The 21,330-nt window shown below is 33.7% G+C and overlaps 1 protein-coding gene across 3 annotated transcripts in view; it reads left to right on the forward strand.

Moving 5' to 3' along the window:
- LOC142982745 (uncharacterized) overlaps nt 1–21,330 on the forward strand; it is a 35,538-nt gene that overhangs the window by 4,700 nt on the left and 9,508 nt on the right. For all 3 annotated transcript variants that reach the window (XM_076129422.1, XM_076129423.1, XM_076129424.1), the window contains exon 3: nt 17,764–17,848. In XM_076129422.1, coding sequence (XP_075985537.1) covers nt 17,764–17,848 — 85 coding nt within the window. The remainder of the gene's footprint in view (nt 1–17,763; nt 17,849–21,330) is intronic.

The raw sequence follows: 21,330 nt of genomic DNA on the forward strand, positions 1-21,330 counted from the left end.
GCTTTTTCAAATAATGACATGTCATTTGAAAATCGTGAAGACGCCACCGTTGCATAAGAGTTTTGGAAGAACAACTTCCTGATTGGTTAATTGATGGTTTGCAGCACGAGTTGAAGAATTTCCACCAATCACAGCTCTCGTTGAGTTTTTATAATTGGTAGGTTCTTGGAAACCGGCTGAATAGTTCGTAGGTGTGTTTTCTTCTACCTAATTGTTTATTATCAGTTCCACCTAACACTTTGTGTAAGTGAAAATAATACTTATTATGGCAGTCTTTCACGATTTCTACAAGAGCTTGTTTGTTGAATGTATGTAGGTGCAGACTATTGTTAAATTGTGAGTCCAAACTTTTATTCTGTCTACGTATACACAAACTCTTTCATTAAATATTAGAATCTTGTAAACCTGCGAAACCCCGGTTGCGTACACGTTACATATGTTCAGCATAGGCAAAGTTTTTTTTTAAAAAGAAACCCCTACTAATTTAATTTCATCTAATTTAGCCGCGAGAGCTCATTAAACAGATTTTCGCATTCCTAATAATATAAGCATGGATAAGTTTATCTTTAAACTTTACTTCATCATAATGGACTTACACAATCGTTTTACTATATAGTTAACACATTAGTTTAACCACGACCTTGTAGAACGATTTGTCGCTATATTAACCAGAAGATTAACCTTAAACCCGGTTTAAAGTTGCTTAATACAACACAATGGTTAGTTCTTACTTCAAACAGAATACTGGCTACTAACAATCGCTGGATTAAAAACAATGCGTGTAGAGCCGAGCTCTATGGCTAATATGGCGGAATACCATAAACTATTTCTATATCTCAGAGTCTTATTTTCTTGTACAACCTTCAATTTATAGATGACTTATGGTTTATATATTTTCAATTTTTAATATTCTAGAGGTTTCCATATCTACGACTTTCGTACTTGACTCGCTTATTATTGGATTATAAGTACAATTACAGTGCAAAACGGCTAAACATATCAAATCAAAGTTTAGGGTAGAGTGATTGATTATATCTCATAAATACGGTAAAACAGTAATAAGGTTTATAACTAAGTGGGGTTCTTTGGTCTTAACCTCTTTTCTGGTGTCTTTGGGTAAAAGGCGCGATGCTATGTATGTATGTAATATTATTTTTTTGGAAATCATTTTCAATAAGATAAGTCTTTTATGAATCAAAGATTCCTATAATCTTTTATGAGTCTTAACTTTTTATCTAAAACTCTGCACAATAATACGCTTTCTGTTGACCTCTGACTGCTATTGTTCAAAGCACAATGTTACAAGTTTTCTGCCCATATACGTAAGTTAAACGCTAGCCAAAAGGCATTTTACCTTTCGCTAGTCATTTGTTGTATTTGACCGGGAGTTCAACTGTGAGTTATGAAGACGATTTCTAATAATAAGTTTAGAATGGCTATGTTGGCTATAATCCTATAATTTTGTGAAAACCCTGTGTACGGTTGGTACGCAAAATCCGGTATTAAAAACATCAGTATCCTGCAAGCGTTTGCAACACTTTTTACTTATTTTGAAAACATACATTGTCATAATGATTTATTATAATCTAAATGAATCGTGCATGCTTAGTCTCTCTACTAAGTTGTCGGACTATAGTTGTTGGAACGGCATAGCCGATTTACATACAAAGATCAGAATTTTCAAGGTGTTTTCCTTACTTAACGGGTCTTAAGCGCAATTGAAAATTAAAGACCTTTTCTGCTTACTCGACGTTTCGATCGAATTACATCGACTGTGGTCACGGGTCACTTTAACCATATGTTCTTCAATGTGTAAAAAACAAACTTTGTACGTAATAATATCATTAACATCATTATTCAAACAAAAATATTGATTTACAAACACATAACATACATACATACAAATAATGTCTCAATAGTTGCGTAAACCAAATGTTGAACCATGGCTACCGAGCGCTAAACAAATTGAATTCGGGTCAACAACTTAAGTAAATAGTTAGAGCAATTAGCATTGTAAGTAGCAAATATGTTTATGTTTACTAATATTGTGATTATGAAAGCGAACTCAAATTGTCTTCATGTTCCTGTAGTGCAGGGGTTCCCAACCTTTTTCTAGTCCGGGACCAGTTTTATTATTATTCTTGTTAGCAGGGACCACTATGTAAGTATATTTAAAATGTAGTGTAATAATCATCCTGATAATTTAACAATTTAAAATGATTCGCGAACCATATTTTGACTCCCGCGACCACTGGTTGGGAACCATTGTTGTAGAGCAATTCACTACCACACTATCGACAACTGGCTAGCTATCGAGATAAATTTGTATGAAAAACTGATTAGCGCCTCTAGCAGCAGCCGAAGGAGTTCCTTCGGCTGCTGCTAGAGGCGCTAATCAGTAAATGCACTGCAAAAATAGTTATTTTTGCAGTGCATTTTAACTGACAAAATCTCGGTACTATATAGTGATATACGATACTCGATCGATACTCGATAGTGCCGATTGCAGAGAAATGCGCCAGTAATGTTATGTGCAGCGATTTTCTTCAATCTGTAATTTTAAATATCGAGGGCTTGAATGTACAATTTTCTTGCAAAATTAGTTCTTAGGAATACTGGCGTGCTAATCAGTGCTTTATTAAAGGCTTTCGATAGATATGGTCACCCATCCACAGACCAACCTCGGCAAGCATCGTTTGACCTGAGATATCGTTCCATACGGCCGTTGTTACTTACGAGCTTTTCAAGATAAGAAATAGACTATACTACTAAAAAACTAATTAACATAACCCATCAATAACCGACAGATTGTCCTAATCTAAATAACAGTCGATTTTCAACACTCATTCACAAGAATACCTAGTTTTTGTATGTAAAGTCATTAATAAATAGTATAGTATGACATTTATGTGTATCATGTGCCAGCTGCGGGTTCTCACACTTTTTGTGTGTGATAGTCATCGTGTGTGTGTGCTATTTGGGTTGCACGCAATTGTGTGCTATTCAAATTGTGGTTTGAGAATATTATATTATAATTATGTAATTTGGTTTCGGTTTTATTGTAGTTTAGATGCTAATACTTGCTTAAAAGCGACTAACACAGTTTTTCTAAGTATTAAAAGTTTCAACTATATTTTATAAACTAGAATAGTTGTTTTTCTAACATAATATTTTGTTCGAATATGTAAGCCGACGCACTGCCAAATTTTATGAAATTCAACAAATATGTTTTAATTAACAGTATGCATAAGTATTTGGGTAAATATGTAACCATTACAAGAGTAATCTTAGTGCACCACTTTGGTCAAGGCCGAAATAGTAGACGCGACATTATGAAAAACCACGTCATATTTAAATGACGCTCAGGCACGCAAGTTTAACTTTCCATTCGTATTTTTCTTCAGGCGTAAATGTTTTTTAAATTATAATCTGTAAATATACCAAGCATACAATAATTAATTTAATAATGAGAAAGAAAAATAAAAATTTAATAACAGTAACTGTTTCAGGAATCATAACTCAAGTAAAAGTCAAAACCCAAGTCAAAGCTTCAGTTAAAGATTGACTATTAACTATTTATTTCTTTAAAGCATTGAGTACATTTAGCAATGATTTAAGCAATTTCAGTCATGAAATCCCAGGAAATACTAAACTAGGTCAGATACGAATCATAGTTTTCAAGATTAATTCATTGAAAAAAGACGTCATTCACAAAGTGTGTTTTCTCACGTGCAATGTTATGCAAAATGAATGCGATGTGAGATATCATTGAGAAATATCGCGTTAAGATTCATGTTATATGCTCGAATGATCTGAATTCTTTGACACCTTCAGTTGCTAAGAAGTTTTTAAGATACCTAGAAATCTGAGGTAGTAATAATTAAAATACTACGATGCTATTATAATAAGTAAATGTCATTGGAAAACTCACACACGGACATTTGATTCCAAACTAAGCTCTAAGCAGAGCTTGTACTATGGTAACCAAATAACCGACAAACATACATACTTATACAGATACATTAACAACCAGGCTCAGAACAGATACTCGTGCTCATCACACAAATATTTGTCCCGGGTGGGATTCGAATAAATGGAATTAAGTTTTTTATTTTTGTTTAATGTGGTCTAGGTAAAATTACGCAAAAGCACTTACCGGAGCCAGATTACTCCTTAAACTAAAACAACAAGATTAGCTTATGCATATATAAAAATATTGCAACGCTCTTTACCGTTAAAGTTAGGAACTATTAATCATAAACCCATGGCACATATTTAAGCGTACTGGCCATCAAAGGCCACATCAGATTGAGGTTTACCTCCGACCTTCAAGTTAAAAGTAACAAATAACCTTTTAAGCTATGCATAAGCACGAGCTAAGCATACTCATGTATTGTGCAAAATCATCGTTAATAATGATATCATTGTTTTAGAGAATCTATTGACCTCCTTGTTTAATTACTTGGTTACGTATATAGTCATTTGTCGGCTTTAAAACTTTTGCCGAGCTCCTCAGCTTGCAAAGGCTCCTGAGAAAAAAAGACTCCTTTTTAATACAGTTGGTGGTGAATTTCGTGCCATAGTTGTTCAAGCTGCTTGAAAGGCATCTGACATGATTTAACGACTGACATGACATATACAATTATGACAGTATAGTTCAACGAATATATAACAGCCGAGGCCGATTTTCGTCTTTCGAAGCACGGAGACGCTCAGCTCACATTCACCAACATTATTATTTCGTAGAAAAACATAATAATAAACATATATTTTCCTTTTCTATAAAATAAAAGCCAGTCGATACGATTATTTTTCAGTAATAGTAACAAGATAAGTACCTAACATAAAAAGCTCTATTCAATCGACAAACTTCAAGGAAAATCTATTGAAAAAAATAAGTTTGCAGAAATTCGATTCTAATAAATTACATAATAAGTTTCAAAGCTTTGATTCATATCGTTTAAAAGTATAACACAAAACAGTATCACAAATCTAACCTCAAAAAACAAACAAACATCGCGGAAACCCAGACGTTCTAAATTGTGATAGAACTGTCATGATGCAGGTCATTTACACTGCGCGTGCGGCACGTGACGTAACACACATTCTATTGCATACGGAAGCACGTGACCTTTGGCTTTTTGTAGCATCTTTCATGCTAGATTTGATCTAGATTTAATAGTTTGCTATATGCATGGTCTTACGCAAAATTAGTCAAAATGTTAAATTTTGAATGCCTCCATGGCGCAGTGGTTTCGGTCACTATGCTGCTGCCATTGCGACAGGAGGTCGTAGGTTCGATTCATTCAAAAAAATATTATTGGTGCGATCCACAAATAATTGCTCCGGGTCTGGTTGTACTTTGTATTCGTTGTTTGTATGTTTGTAAAAGTCCACGCGATACAAGAGCAATTCTTAAAGCGGGAGTTGTCTTTTATAATAAAAAAAGGTGTTTTTTAAGTGTAGCGTACAACAGCGTATTATCCTCAATAGTTTACAGTAATATTATATTTGTAAAAGTCTGTATATCTGTCCGTTGAGCTTTCGCGTTGAAACTACTAAACATTTATTTTCATAGTCAAACTATCTATATTTGGTGCCGCGGCATGTCAATCACTTTTGCTTAAGCGTCATACTCATCGTGATATTAAACGATGTTGATACTTTTAAAGTGAGTGCTGTCAAATGTTTATAAACTACGTATATACTCTCGACTTCGCCCGCGAAAAAAAGATTTTCTGGGGTAAAGAGTATCCCATTTGTTAATCCAGCTTATAAAAAAAATCTGTCTGCTACATTTCATCAAAATTCCTACCATAGTTTTTATTTAAAAGTAATAAACATACATATATTCCCACAAACTTATGCATTTATATTATAAAGCTTTATCATAAAGTATGAAGACGTTTTTACATAGTTTCTTCTTTCATTGATGTACAATTTGATTGGCATGTGATAGTACAGTAAGTAGGTCAGTAGTCGCTTACACACTTAAAGATGAGACGTTACGTGATTTACTGGATAATTAGCTGTTACGTATATTGTTTTTGTTAATAACTTGTAATAACTTATTAAGGAAAATATTATGAGGTATATTTATTTTATGTTGCTTGCGAAGTGACTGTTTTACAGATGTATGTTACAATCCATGTTAGGAAATGAAAGTGAAATGATTTTTCTTTTAGGTCAAATCAAGTACTGACACTTGTGATAGTCACTTCATACTTATAAAGTTGCTGCCAGTTCGGAAGGTAGGACCAATGAGAAGAGCTGGCAAGAAACTCTTAGCTACTCCTTTTTAAACTAAAAAAAATTACTATTTTTTTTTTACTTTTTTTCGAATTATTGTTTGTTGCATTGATTTATGTTACGACCCTATCAAGAAATCAAAGTGAAGCGATTTTCCTTTTGGGTCAAATGTTAAGAATTACTATCGTCAAACAGTACTAGAATCGAAAATGTTTACAGAAGTGTACTAGAGTTGATACTACATAGTTGGAAGCACATGAAATCTCCCTTTTTTAATTCAATTCAACAATTTTGAGAGCTCAAGTTACAACACTGGAATCAAGAATTCTAATTTTGCATTTTTTTCTATGAGAAAATTTCGTTTCAGGCAGTGCTAAACTTGGTTTCCTGTAAAAAAATAAAGAATTTCAACCTGAATAGGTTGCAATAAGTATAGAACGGTTCAGAAAATAACGTAATTTGTATTGTCACTTAATTACCTCTAATCATGCACTTTAACAAAACACACGCAAGTCTAAGCAAATATTGCATACAAGTTACAAAATGCAAATATTAAACAATGAATGCATACTGCAATAACCATGAACATTAAATGCCCCTTTCACCTTAAAAGTCGGGACTCCGTAGGCGTCTGCTCGAAGCTAGTAGAAGTACGCTACTCGGACGCTGCACGGATGAAAACTGGACGCTACAAAAACGATCACCCATCTATGGAATGACCGCGTCAGGGTTTGCTTAACCCACAGATTGTTTACCGACTGTTGAGCACAACTGGCTATGGGCGTCACTATCATTTACTCTAATAAAGTAAAGGAAATCTCGCTCTAATCTCAGGAACCACTGGATTTAAAATAAAAAAATTCAGTGTTAGATAGCCTATTTATTAGGAAAGCTATAAGCTATATAACACGCTACGACCAATAGGAGCAGAGTACCAGTAAAAAATATTACAAAAACGGGGAAAATTTTGACCCATTCTCTCTTATGTGACGCAAGCGAAGTTGCGCGGGTCAGCTAGTTAACAATAATCTCAAACTATTCAGACAATCCACGTATCTTTCTCCGTCACTTTCATCTACTGAAACAAAGTAAGTAATTTTATATAAAGTTTGGAGCTCCCTTTAAAACATCACTAGGCAACCCATCCCAGACATGTCCGTGACAAAGGTCGCTTACCAAATCGTTTAGCGACCGGTGTGCGCAATTAGCGTCTTGTCCTTGCAACAAACGACATGTTTCAACATTCGTCACATCTGACACGAGATTCTGAACTTTTTCGTGAATCATAATAGCTTAAAGTGAGGTTATTTTTAGAATATTTCTTAATACTGTATTTAGTATGATGTTAATGCTGAACTAGAAGGTTTGCGGTTTTGTGTACCGAAGCGTGTAAATACAGTTATAAATGAGTTTAAAGTTTTAAGTACATATTTTTAACTGCCTCTGTGGCGCGGTTGGAAGTTTATACGACTACTAGCGGACCCGACAGACGTTGTCCTGTCTACACGTCTTTAATTTGTAAAAAATAATAAAAAAAACATTGTCCAGCGGACAAAATTGTGAATCTAAATAATTCTCAGATCCCCTTGAACACACACAAAAAATTTCATCAAAATCGGTCCAGTCGTTTAAGAGAAGTTCAGTGACATACACACTACACACTTACAGAAGAATTATATACAACGTGTCCCAAAACTCAACGTCAAAACGAAAACCTGAGCTAGGCCGAGTGGTGTTGGCTCTAAAAAAAAATAAAAAAAAAATCTATCTCATGTAGTTTCAAAATGACAACCATTTTTGTAAATTGCCACCCTCTGATGAGTTTACATCTACTGTGGCTACAAATGACTTATTTTCTAGTTCTTTTTTTATTAGGAGTATTCCTAAGTAACGCTACTACAAATTTCAATTCATTATTTGCACACAACTCTATTGGAATTTCTGAAAATATCCCCTTTATGGCGAATTATGCCTTGAAAATATTTCATCACTCAACTTTGACAGTCTGTCCTGAAAAATAATTGTACAACGCTTGTTCGGCATGTACCCTTAAAAGTTGGCGCATTTAATGGGCTTTCGAAAATGGTATAACACTTACTAAACTATTTCATAGACGATGAGAAAATAATAAAAATCTTAAGATAGTCGGTATTTAACTTATTATTAGTTCGTCATAACTTTCTCAAAATTATTCTCATGTATCATCTGTAAGGTGTAATTAAAGAGAAGTAATGTTTAATAATTGATGATTAAGAAAAAGGTTCATTTACATAAACAATCCCAAAAATAATAATACTCACTGACACCAAGACAGTAGCGTCACTATCCGTTCCACTTTTAATTTCTTCGTTGCCTTATGCGACTGCCGCACAAGAGGAATTTCTTCGTCACCTTATGCGACTGCCGCACAAGAGGTCTCGAGATCGAATCCTGGGTCGAGTCAAAAAGTCATTTCAGAGACTTTCTGTTAAAAAAATTCTCAGAGATTGCCCGGAGGTAGGAAGTTGAGGTTATGGACCTCCGTGCCTTGGAGAGTACGTATAGCCGTCGGTCCTGCACCTGACCTCTCTCTGGTCGTGTCGGTGTAGTCGTCCCACCAGACTATGAGAGTGCACCTGTGTATTGTGCACACACTTGGCCACTATAAACAAAATTCTGCACAGTTGGCTGGTTTCAATAAAACTGGCCGCCGTATCCGAAATCGACTAAGACGACATCATCACAGAACGCTTAGATGACATTAGAATAATTTTGAGAAAGTTTTATGACGAACTAATAATAAGTTAAATACCGACTATCTTAAGATTTTTATTATTTTCTCATCGTCTATGAAATAGTTTAGTAAGTGTTATACCATTTTCGAAAGCCCATTAAATGCGCCAACTTTTAAGGGTACATGCCGAACAAGCGTTGTACAATTATTTTTCAGAACAGACTGTCAAAGTTGAGTGATGAAATATTTTCAAGGCATAATTCGCCATAAAAGGGATATTTTCAGAAATTCCAATAGAGTTGTGTGCAAATAATGAATTGAAATTTGTAGTAGCGTTACTTAGGAATACTCCTAATAAAAAAAGAACTAGAAAATAAGTCATTTGTAGCCACAGTAGATGTAAACTCATCAGAGGGTGGCAATTTACAAAAATGGTTGTCATTTTGAAACTACATGAGATAGATTTTTTTTTTATTTTTTTTTAGAGCCAACACCACTCGGCCTAGCTCAGGTTTTCGTTTTGACGTTGAGTTTTGGGACACGTTGTATATAAAGACTGACCAGGAAGTCACTTATGTTCTAATAGGTAGCCCGACCAGGGATTCGAACCCGAGACCTCCTGTTCAGCAGTAAGGTACACTACCTGCCGCCCCAAACTGAAAATCGTATAATATTCACACGCGAATTTTATTATAAATAGTTAAAAAGTAATAAAAATATATGAGTCATATTTTTTCACCGGAAGCGCACTAAACTCTTAAACGATGCTAAAATATATTAGCATACAAATTTACATACAAATTATCATGAATTATTCAACAATATGCTCTAACACTTAATGGTGGACAATTAACTGAAAGTGAGAGCTCATAATATGTTTTAGTTCTAATTAGCGATATTACTGTACGAGGTTCGGGTTTGATTCCCGAGTTATGTGGTATTGTTTGAGTCATTATCCTATTAGTCCTATGAATATTATAAATGCGATAGTTTGTGAGAATGTGAACGGATGTTTGTTACTCTTTCACGCAAATACTACTGAACTGATTACGTTGGTATATAGATAGTTGAAGACCCAGAATAACATAAAGGCTTTTTATCCCGGAGTTCCCGAGGGATCGGGATTTAAACGGAAAGGGTTTTCACGCAGACGAAGTCGCGGGTGGCCTCTAGTGAAAAATATTGAGCAGTCAAATTTGCTTTCTTGACCTATTTGGAAGAGTGAAAATGTATTTTTATAAACAGAAAAGCATTTAGAATACGTCTATAATCTGCTACGACCTGTGACGGAGTAGGGGAAAAGAGTGTACCTGAGTATTGTGCACACACTTGGACGCTGTAAACAAAGATGCACAGATGTTGGCTGGTTTCAATGAAACTGGCCACCGCAGCTAAATATCAGCCAGGAGGAGTATGGAACGACATGGCAGTGTAACTAAAGCTCATAATAGTATCATCTTCATACGCAACAGAATCAAATCAAAATTTTATCACCTCTTATTTGGAAGCTGTGAAAAAAGTACTACATTGTTGGCTGGTTTCAATAAAACTGGCCACTGTAGCTAAATATCGGCCAGGAGTATGGAACGATACGGCAGTGTAACTGAACCTCATAATAGTATCATCTTTACAAAGAAATCTAAATTTTATTGCCTCTTATTTGGACACTGTGAACAAAGATCTGCACTGTTGGCTGGTTTCAATGTAACTGGCCACCGTAGCTTAATATAGGCCAAGAGTATGAAACGACATACAGTGTAACTAAAGCTCATAATATTGGGTCGGGGAAAAAGTCATTTCGCATTATAGTATGTATGAACTTGTAATCTAAATTTTACTATCTAATACTAACTATTTAATATCTTTACACAACGAAACTTAATCTAAATTTTATCACCTCTTACAACATTTCAACAAATAATCATAAAACTCACACAATAACGTATTTATAGATCAATGAACCGATTCAACCGATAGATAAATCTTCCGGTTAAGCAACCGTGCGGTTATCGCTTGTGTAAGATAATAAATTATTTTGAAAGATGACTCCTTTCGTATTGGCTATTGTGTGAAGTGGTTACGATTAGTAATATATAGGTAGTAAGTGTCACGTGACTTAAGATGGGTGAATGATATTACCTAATCGAAATTAAAAACAAAACTAGAAAATTTCATAAGTTTTCGTATCTGTCTTACTAAAAAACGTCGTATAAACACTGTTTAGTTGTATGGTGAAATTCAGTCAATTTCGTCACTGTTTATGAGTGGGAAAGAAAAAAACATTGTAGAACTAATCAGAGCTTACATTTATTACTACGTTTATTAGTAAGACAGTCCATGATATAAATATAAATGTTTGTTTGTTTGTTATTCTTTCACGGCTTTACAACTTTGCCTTTAAGTATAGAAATATAGAAGACCGACGTTAAGATTAAGAATATTATTTTTCATAATCAGTCCTCGAGACTTTTTCATTTTGCCTAAAAAATATTGAAGATGCGCGTGTCCGCAAGTTACATTATACACTCAACATAGACAAATATAACAATGATCTTTGTATGTCTGCACGAATGTATGTAAATAATCTCACAAAAGATTCGCTTCCTTCTCGATATTTCACAGCATTTCCGCTTAGAATTCGAACAATAATAGCGATATGTCAAAGTGACGGCACTTTCGCCACGACTCTACATAATCGTCTCTACATCTCGTGGGAGAGCTAAGGATGTGTTCAAATGCAGTTTACTTGCATTCAATGCAAAGAATAATGTAATTTACAATTGCAAAGAAAAAATGACACTCATTGTTTGTTTGTTTGTCGTGTGGTTAGTGGTCAACCTAGTGTCAAAGTTGTTCAAGCCGCCCGAGAGGCCTATGACATGGCTTAACGATTGTTATCTTAGTAGACAACAGCCGGGACCGACTTTTTACGTGCCCTCCGAAGCACGGAGACGCTCAGCTCAAATACCATTATGCGGTCACTCATCTATGGAATGACCGCGCCTACGGTTGCTTAACCCACAGATCGTTTACCGACCGGTGAGCGCAACTGGCTATCCCTCCTCATCATAGTTATACATATTATGTACATATTTTGACCTACTGTTGAAAAGGGAAGGTATATTTATATGAATTTTACAATTCACAAACGTACTGCAAAAAATCTAGCCGGTAAACATGATTAGAACACCATAACACGGGCTGTTTTCAGTACATTTAAACAGGAATCAGACAGACTCGAGAATTGAATATGAGACCTTGTAATTATCTGTCGCATACATATTTCACTGAAACTTCAAAGAACCTATAATTCCAACTTTCATAAAATAATTTCAGCACTTGCATACATTGATTTCACTAAATTTAGTCTGTATTAACCCTTAGATAATAAATCTAGACTATAAACGTGTTAGCTGTATTTAGCAAGAGTCGTGAAGATGCAAGCTCCGTGCGAAATTTGTTAAACTGTTTTGTAAAATAACTTTTAATGTGCTTCGTGATTTGAGTTAAGAAATCTTTTCAGTTTTCATGAAGTTTTATCATTTAATCTTTGACGTTTTTGTATAAAATGAATACGTTAGTCTTTTGTTATAACATGTCTTAAATATTAGAAAGATTACTAAAACAAATTTGCATTTATAGGACACTGAAATGTAGAACCTTATAACAATAATAAAACGAGGTTATTACTGAAATACACACTAGATACAAAATATATTTATATCAAATTAATAAATCATACCACAACATTTTATTCGATCACGGAATCGAACCAGTGATCATTGATCAGTACTTTCATATCCACAACCCTTGCCGCAGTGCATTTATAGTTCATTTCATTACAATCGGAAATAGTATTATTACTTAAAATAGCGTGTTAAAACATTCTATATTAAAACAGAATCACATTAAACCAATAACATAATAACACTAATAAATATTAACCTACATATTAAAACGATTCATTTAAATAAATGTATTATTTCCGGATAAATGAATAAACATATGAACGGATATAGACAACATTTAAATAAAGCATAACAATAAAGTAGATATGACTTTAAATGTTTATGAGCATAATATTATGTAAATGAATTTTAGTAATATAATTATATAATAGCCATTGTTTCAATGATTCGCTTGCTTGCGCCACATGACTTTTTATAAATGTAATGAAAAGTACCTTAATCGAAATTCTACCAAAACGACCCCTTAGGGGTAATTTTGGATTTCAAGAAGTGACCTATGACTGACCCCTTAACTTTAACAGTCCATATATACATACACTAGCTGACCCGCGCAACTTCATCGTCGTCGAACTCGTCACATAAGAGAGAATGGGTCAGAATTTTCCACGTTTTTGTAATACTTTTTACTGTTACTCTGCTCCTATTGGTCGTAGCGTGATGATATAAAATATGCTTTTTTTTCACGAAAAATATTCTCAAAATTATTTATATCTCATAATATAACGAAGTCGCGCTAAGGCATATCCGCCATTAAAACAGTTGCCATGACAACGGAATTTTGTTAATTCATGTCATTATAATTTTGTTTATTCGCGACTTCGTTCGCCACCTGAATTTTCCCGGGAAATGCGTCATTTTCCCGGGGTAAAAAGTAGCCTATGTCCTTTCTCGGGTATCAAAATATCTCCATACCAAATTTCATGCAAATTGGTTCAGTAGTTTATGCGTGATTGAGTAGCAGACAGACAGACAGAGAGACAGACAGACAGACAGACAGAGTTACTTTCGCATTTATAATATTAGTATGGATACGGATAGGTTGTCCACGACGTCCAGGCATGCACAATCCACCATTATAATTATAAATGTCTCTTTGTATGTCCTTAACAAAGTAGCCTTACCAACCTTAGCCGTACCTTAACTTTACATACAAGGCTTTCAACTATGTTATTAGACTATAGCATCCTGTCAAATTAAATACTGATCAGTTGACCTGTTTCCATGTGGAATAAAGACAAACTGACTAACTATCAGGTTTTGTGAAAAATACTTCGCGACTGTTTTTAAGTTCTTAGCTTTGAAAAGTTAAACGCGTGTTTGGCCTCTGTATATATAAAGAAAATTTAATGGCTTATTCAACCATAATAAGGCTCCATAAAAAAAAATAAAAAAACAATGCCAAAATTGACCTCTAAATTGACCTGAAACGTGTCAAAATGTTCTCGAGGCGCACTTCCTTTCTAAACGGCGGGGTCAATCGGGTCAAATGTCATAATAAGATGACAACGTTGCAATTATGTAACATAACTGTGTGATACTTGTTGTATTCGCGACATACATTTACTTTATGTAACGGTTTTGAGTAGACCGGCGGTTTGTGAGCGGTTCAAACGCTGCGTTTTTGGAGATTAGACTGACAGACAAGGAGAAATTCCTTGAGATTGTACCTCAGTAATTGTAGCTACGAAGAGCCTCAATAATAGGAATGAAAAACTAGTTTTCTATATAGATAGATACACATCTACATCTTTAAATATGCCTGTCTAATAAAAATTTACTGTGGTGAGTAATTTTGAATACTGGTATTGGGTATCTGGTTATAAATATGGGATAGTGGTTACAGAACCATTATGACTAAATAATAAAAACAGTGAGAATTGCTGTATGTAGTAACGCGATTTTGTACGGTCCGTACTGTCGAGTATCGAAAGTTTGACATTTAAAATGTGCTGCCAAAATAGTTTCTACAACGCCCGCTAGTGGCGCTTATAATATTTTCATACATAGTTTCTCGATAACTAGTCGGTTGTCGATAGTGGTAGAGAATCGAGCTATAGTTATTAGGGCGCAGTTAAAAGCTGTATGTAAGTGACATGACACTTAAAAATAATAAGTAGAGTAACGGGTACAAACATAATAATATAACAAAGAATACTTACTCGTATATTTCTAAAAAATCTATACAAAAAAACGGCAATATTAATTACGACACTACGAGTAAATATCAAAACGATCAACGTCTCATTGATATTCACGACATTTAAAACAAAAGGCTTTACGTGCGAAACTCGCACGGTCAAATGGATTAAATGTGTAATATTTAGTTAAAAGTGAATTGTGCATTGTAATTTTATGGTAATATTGCAATTATTGCGTGGGCACGTTATTGATTATGATGTCGTTGTAGTTTTTGTTTGTTGCGTTAGAACGCTTACAATAAATAAAGTTTGTAAACTGTTTATGTTGAAAATAGACTTTTATTGATGACTTTCAAAAACACGCTTGAAGCTGAAGACTATAGACCCTGTAGACTTTTCTTTTATTCAAGAGCAAATAAACAATTTCATTAAATTAATGATATAATATTTTTTTATAAAACTTATAAGGATTTTGTAATTTTTCTTCATAAATATTGCTAAAATCTGCATCTATATAAGACTCGACAATACTGTTTAGGCTTTCTCAGTACTTAAAATAAAAAATAAGCCGGAATACCAATAGTTTAAAAATTAAAAAAGCAAAAAAGAAAAGATTTTCTACTAAGTATTATACTAATCCATTTTTTTGTTTTATGAAACTACTAACAGATCACTTTTTGGTCTTGAACATTCTGTATAAACATTTCTCGCGTTTCGCCCGCTCGTCTGCAACTTGCAAATCTCTAACATTTATTGCATTATGGGACCGAGACCTCAAAAGCCAAAACAATAGGTAATTTCCTCTTCACGCCTTCCCCGTCGTAAATATTTGACTCCATGTTATTATATGAATTAGTTCCGAGATCTCAAGCGAATGGTCTACTTCCTGATGGAGAAAATAGGCTAATGAAGAAAGTTTGAAAGGTAGAACCTTGGTCTTTCAGTAGTTAGTGTTTGAATAGGTTTTAGTGCCTTAAAAAATGTCTGCTCTAAAAATGCATCAGTCAAAAAAAGGTAGCAGGTTTCTTGAGATTTTTGGGTCATCGGCATATAAATTTTTGTTTTGTAGAATAGTAATGTTTATAAGTAAATGTCGACGAGAAGGACATGCATTTTTTATTGTACAATTCCGGATATAAAGGTTAAAATAAATTTGGGTATAGTTTCGGTTTCTTTTGTAGTTTTAAAATTTAGCATTTTTGGAATCTAACTACATATATAATGAACTAGCTGACCCGCGCAACTTCGCTTGCGTCACATTAGAGAATGGGGGAAATTTTTCCCCGTTTTTGTAACATTTTTTACTGGTGCTCTGCTCCTATTGGTCGTAGCGTGATGATATAGCCTTTCTCGATAAATGGGCTATCTAACACTATTAGCGCGTTCAAACAAACAAACAAACTCTTCAGCTTTATAATATTAAGTATAGATTTAAAACACTCGCGAATCCACGAACGTTTAGCTCTTCACATGTACGTAGTAGGTCATTGTATTCCTTCCCTATTAAAGCAGTAAACTTACAATGTAAGGTGATGTGTACTCATGATTTCTACATATTACACAATAGTACTCACACGATACAAAGTTTCGTGACGAAGTTACGTGTCCTATTAACTAAATAACAAGTGTTTACAAGCAGAGTTGATTTCAGAACGCTTATTAATGTAATGAAGCGTGTAAGTGCTTTGATTTCTACACGATCAGTTACATTGTTTGAGGAGTGGTGAGGTGAAATGTTATTGGAGTGAAATTACTGAAATTATATGAGTAATTGAAGCCTCGTTCGTGAGTGCTTTTCGGTCGGTTCACATTAGCATGTTCGCGGAAGAATTGAACCCACGATTCGTCACTGGTAGTGGTGTGGCGATTACAATAACCACACGGAGGCTGTCATTTAACGTATTTTCGTTTTGTTAAATTAGTGCATTATCATACGCTTACTGAATTTGACTCTGTATTTGGGTTACCCGATATTACATAATTAAGTCTATTGTTATTGATCACGAGGTCTGGCGCGTTCTATTCCCGAGTCGGGTTTATATTATGTGTGCCCGGTATACAGGGATAGGCACACCGCTTTTTTCATGGCACCAATGATACCAATTTCAAAACGTGGGTGTATGCCATACACCTTTGCCCACATACATACATACGTACATAATATCACTCCTTTTCTTCCATTGGGCTAGGCAGACACAGACAAAGTAAAGAACTCTGCTTACATCTACAGTTATTACAGGCGTAATGTTATATATATTTTGAATTTTTCATCACGCACATGCTCAGCACATCTTAACGCACAGTGCAACTTGCGTAACCATCTCACGTTACAAGTCTAGTAATTGTTCATTGTGGGTTCGATTCCCAGCTTATCACACAATAGAGATTTATCTGTTTACTAAGCCTTGACTTGTTTTGTACAAAAATTCAGGCTATTTGAATTATCTTGTCGATTTATGTTTAAGATTGTAGTTTAATTGTTACATTGATTATATAGTATGCTTTATGATCCATTTTATTAAATGTTTGGTGTGAATATAAAGATTTTTATGTCAGATGTTTTTAGTCATATTACTTATTAATATGTGCTGGGTTTTATTGTGGTATTTTGAAATTATAATTTACATATTTGCAGAAAATATTGTAGATTTTAAGTTCATAGGTAACTAGTAGTCCATATGATTTTTTAAGATGCTAATATTGTTATAAGTTAATATAAAAGTTAAGGCTATCAGACAATCAGTAAAATTAAATACTTACACAATCAAACATAATTAAATACATAAAATATATACTTACATATATGATATTGGTAATTTAAAAATACGTTTATAAATATACACAAATACAACTAAGGAAAGTCAAGTAAGTCAATAGACTCGTTTATTAACAAAATATTTTCTTTCTATTACAGATGGTGCGCATATGCGCTGTGGTGGCGCTGTGCGCGTTGATCGCGAGCGCAAGCGCAGATCCCGCCGACAGCTCATCTCGTTTCCGTAAGTACCTACTATAATATATACTTTGTACCTTCATGGTACATACTTGATAGTTCACACATAGGTACACACATAAATTATGTAATAGTTTTCAATGTATGAAAATTTTCGAAAAGATTGACAGTATTTTTCCTGAAATTATAGTTCCTAATAAAACAATAGGAAACAGAAATTCATTTAACTTTTTAATTGAAGGAATCTTATATTCTAATAAGCTTGTCCCTCCCTTTTAATAAGAAAACGATGAAAAGAACATTAGGATAGTATTCGTTTTAGTTTACTCTGCAACACTACCTCATAATAAACCTACTACCTATAACTCGGGCCATTTCAAACGTGCAAACTAACCCCTGGTTTCTGAGTACATTTAGCGGTAGTTTATCTTTAACTACCGTTAAATGTACCTCAGAAACCGGGGGTAAGTCATGTCATTTTATCGGAGCCTTTCGCTCCCACTTACACACATTTGTAACGGCCTGAGCATAGTTTTTCACTAATTATCATACTAAAAAATCTTAGTTTCATGCTCATCTACATCATCATTCATCCTCCACTGCTGATTCTCATCATACTAAACGCTTTTATCCTTTCTGATCATCACCATCATGCATTTACCACTTAACTACTAACACCGGTTATTTACATTCACAAATATAAGTATTCATTAGTAAGTATAGACATTTGTAGTCTTACGCCAAGCTTTTCTTTACAAAATTTGAAGTTAAATCGCTTTGAATTTGTCCATAACGAAATATTTGCGTTTGTGAATGACCGGCGTTATGCCAAACGCCTTCATTTACTTTCTGTTCATCATCATCATAATCATTCACTTAAATGATTTCAGCTCCTCTGGGGGCTATCACGTATTTCAGTTGACAACTATTTGCAAGCCACTATGCTATACATTGATGTCTCCCTTGGATTTAAGCAATTGACACGTTACGTCAATGCAGAAATAAACTCAATAGTGACTATCAATTTGACGGTCACTAGTTGTCAACTGAGGTACGTGATATGCCTACTAGTGGCTTACTCCCGACAGGATCAATAGGTACGAATGCTAGCGCATAATTGAACACTTCATCTTAACTATAGATCAGCTTTCGAACATACGCTAATGTATAAGATATAATTTAAGAATACTATTTGACATTACCCAGAATCGAACTCTATTGCATTCGTATTCAATCCTGTCGGGAGCGAGCTACCAGAAATCATCACCATTCATTTTCTTAACTTCTAAACACTAGACGTGAATCCAAACATATCATCTACACCTACTTAGTGTAACAACAAAATGTTACATAATAAATCGACAAGTATGTCACTTACGACTTTACTGAAATAAGGAAGGAAAGCTACGCGTCAGGTTTTGTTAACTATAAGTGGTAATAAACACTTCGAACGTGCTAAAATAATTGCACAATTACATGTAAGTAAGCTTAGTAGATAGAGAAAAGTATAAGTTTTGTTGCCAACATCAATTGGCTCTACAAAGACTTTTAGCAAAAAATAATTTTATAATCTAGCTTTTTTTTGCAAGATAGTAAAGTATAACTTGTATAAACCTTCATTTCGAATTGAATCTTTGCAAGACTAATTGAAATTTTTAATAAGTCTTGCAAAGATTATAATTATTATTAACTAGCCCATCATCTATTAGGTAAAGTTTAAAATACACACTCACAAAATAAGTTTTATTAAAGTTTGCACCCTCAAACACATCATAAAATATTCATTAAATCATTTCATCTCATCTTTCACTAAGTCAACCAAACTCCTATTGCAGGGTTGCAAAGGATAAGACGCCATTATCTTGTGCAACTCTTCAATACTGTTCAACCATCTAGCACTCGTATCTATTTAACAAATTAACCACATCAAATAAAACATCTATTCGCAAACCAGATTCAAATCTATTCAAGCTAGGCTCTATTTAAATCATGTAATCAATCGACCTAGTTCATTTAGTGCTAGTCCCATTTAAAAGAATTGATTTTGAGGTCAAGTTCGAATTTAAATGGTAATGGTTACATTGGGTATGACACTGTTGAGACTATTTTAACGTAAACATTGTTTCATCAATAGTTCGAGATTGCTTTTGTACAATAAGGCCTAATTATACCTTTTACCTAATTTCATGTAATTTGTGTGCAAGGGTTCAGAGATAGTTATTTCATAGTTCTAGCAAAACATTAATTAGATGACCTTATTTTAATCACCTAGGTAACAATAAAAAAAATTGCCATGATTTAGGTCAGTGAAGTTATGAAGTTTTCATTATAGAGGGAATACTTTTGTATAATGTAATAAGTTAAAAATCCATATTTAGCCAGTAAAATTTAAAACTTTTTGCGTTAGTCTTCCTTAATCCATATCTCAAGAGATTTTAGTTAAATATCTCAAATAATCTAATAACGATACCAGACTCACCATAATGTATAAAAAAACGATTCACCTTTTAGTACATTCACAAGCATGATGCACAATCAACCGAATCCAGGTCACATTACCACGCATAAGTAAATACAAGCTTAAACAAGTCCTGCTTTCAAAAAAACATTGGATAGTATGCTTATTACACGCCTATCTAGGTACAATAGGTCTCACAATGTCAACCTTTAAAAAAGCTTTTGGGTTGCGCAACAATCGCTTGCGCAACTGTGCGACGATTGTTGCGAAAAACTTCATATATTGTCAATGATTATACTTTTTTTGTACATATTCTGATTGAGATTCTTTGATGTATGTACGTAAGAAATTGATGAATGAATTTGATTGGGAATGTTGAACAATGAATTTGTTTTAAGGTAGGATTTTGTGTGAAAATAAATTGTTTAGGTTTTATTTTTGAGTACAAATTTCAAGTTTGATGGTTTCCTTTTTGTTTATGTTTATTCATACAAAATATCGTCAGGAATAGTGCAAATTCGGGTCACTAACATTGAATAATACCGCGAGTCAAACAAAGGTAGCTAATTTTATATTTCAAGTAAGCGTATTTCTTAATTTCAAGTAGTGTATCGGGTATATTTAATCATTGTAACAGTTGTTACATTTAACATAAAAATCACTTCAATTTATTATTGAATAATTTATGTTTAAAATAAATTACTCTCCATGTGAAAATAAGTCTTATTGCCTTTAAAATTGCGATATTAGAAGGTTTTAAACGTCTCGTGTTTTAGATCAAATGCGAATACGCGATATTATCCAATGTGAAATACACGGATTTGCACTAACCCCGATAATATGCATTTTTTATGATTTCTTTTTGTAAATATTATTTCTTCAAAATTTTGTATATTTATTGATTGGATTTTTTTTAAATATTGTAAATTATTTTTTCCGTTGCTGTAAAAAGCACAAAGCATGATAGTCATATAAGTTATTTTTAAGCATTTTGTACATAAATAATTGTAAAAATACTGTAAATATTTTTTATTTATTTTTGTGTATTTAGATTAATTGTAATATGTTTT

The sequence above is a fragment of the Anticarsia gemmatalis genome, chromosome 22 (genome assembly GCF_050436995.1).
Source record: "Anticarsia gemmatalis isolate Benzon Research Colony breed Stoneville strain chromosome 22, ilAntGemm2 primary, whole genome shotgun sequence".
NCBI lineage: Eukaryota > Metazoa > Arthropoda > Insecta > Lepidoptera > Erebidae > Anticarsia > Anticarsia gemmatalis.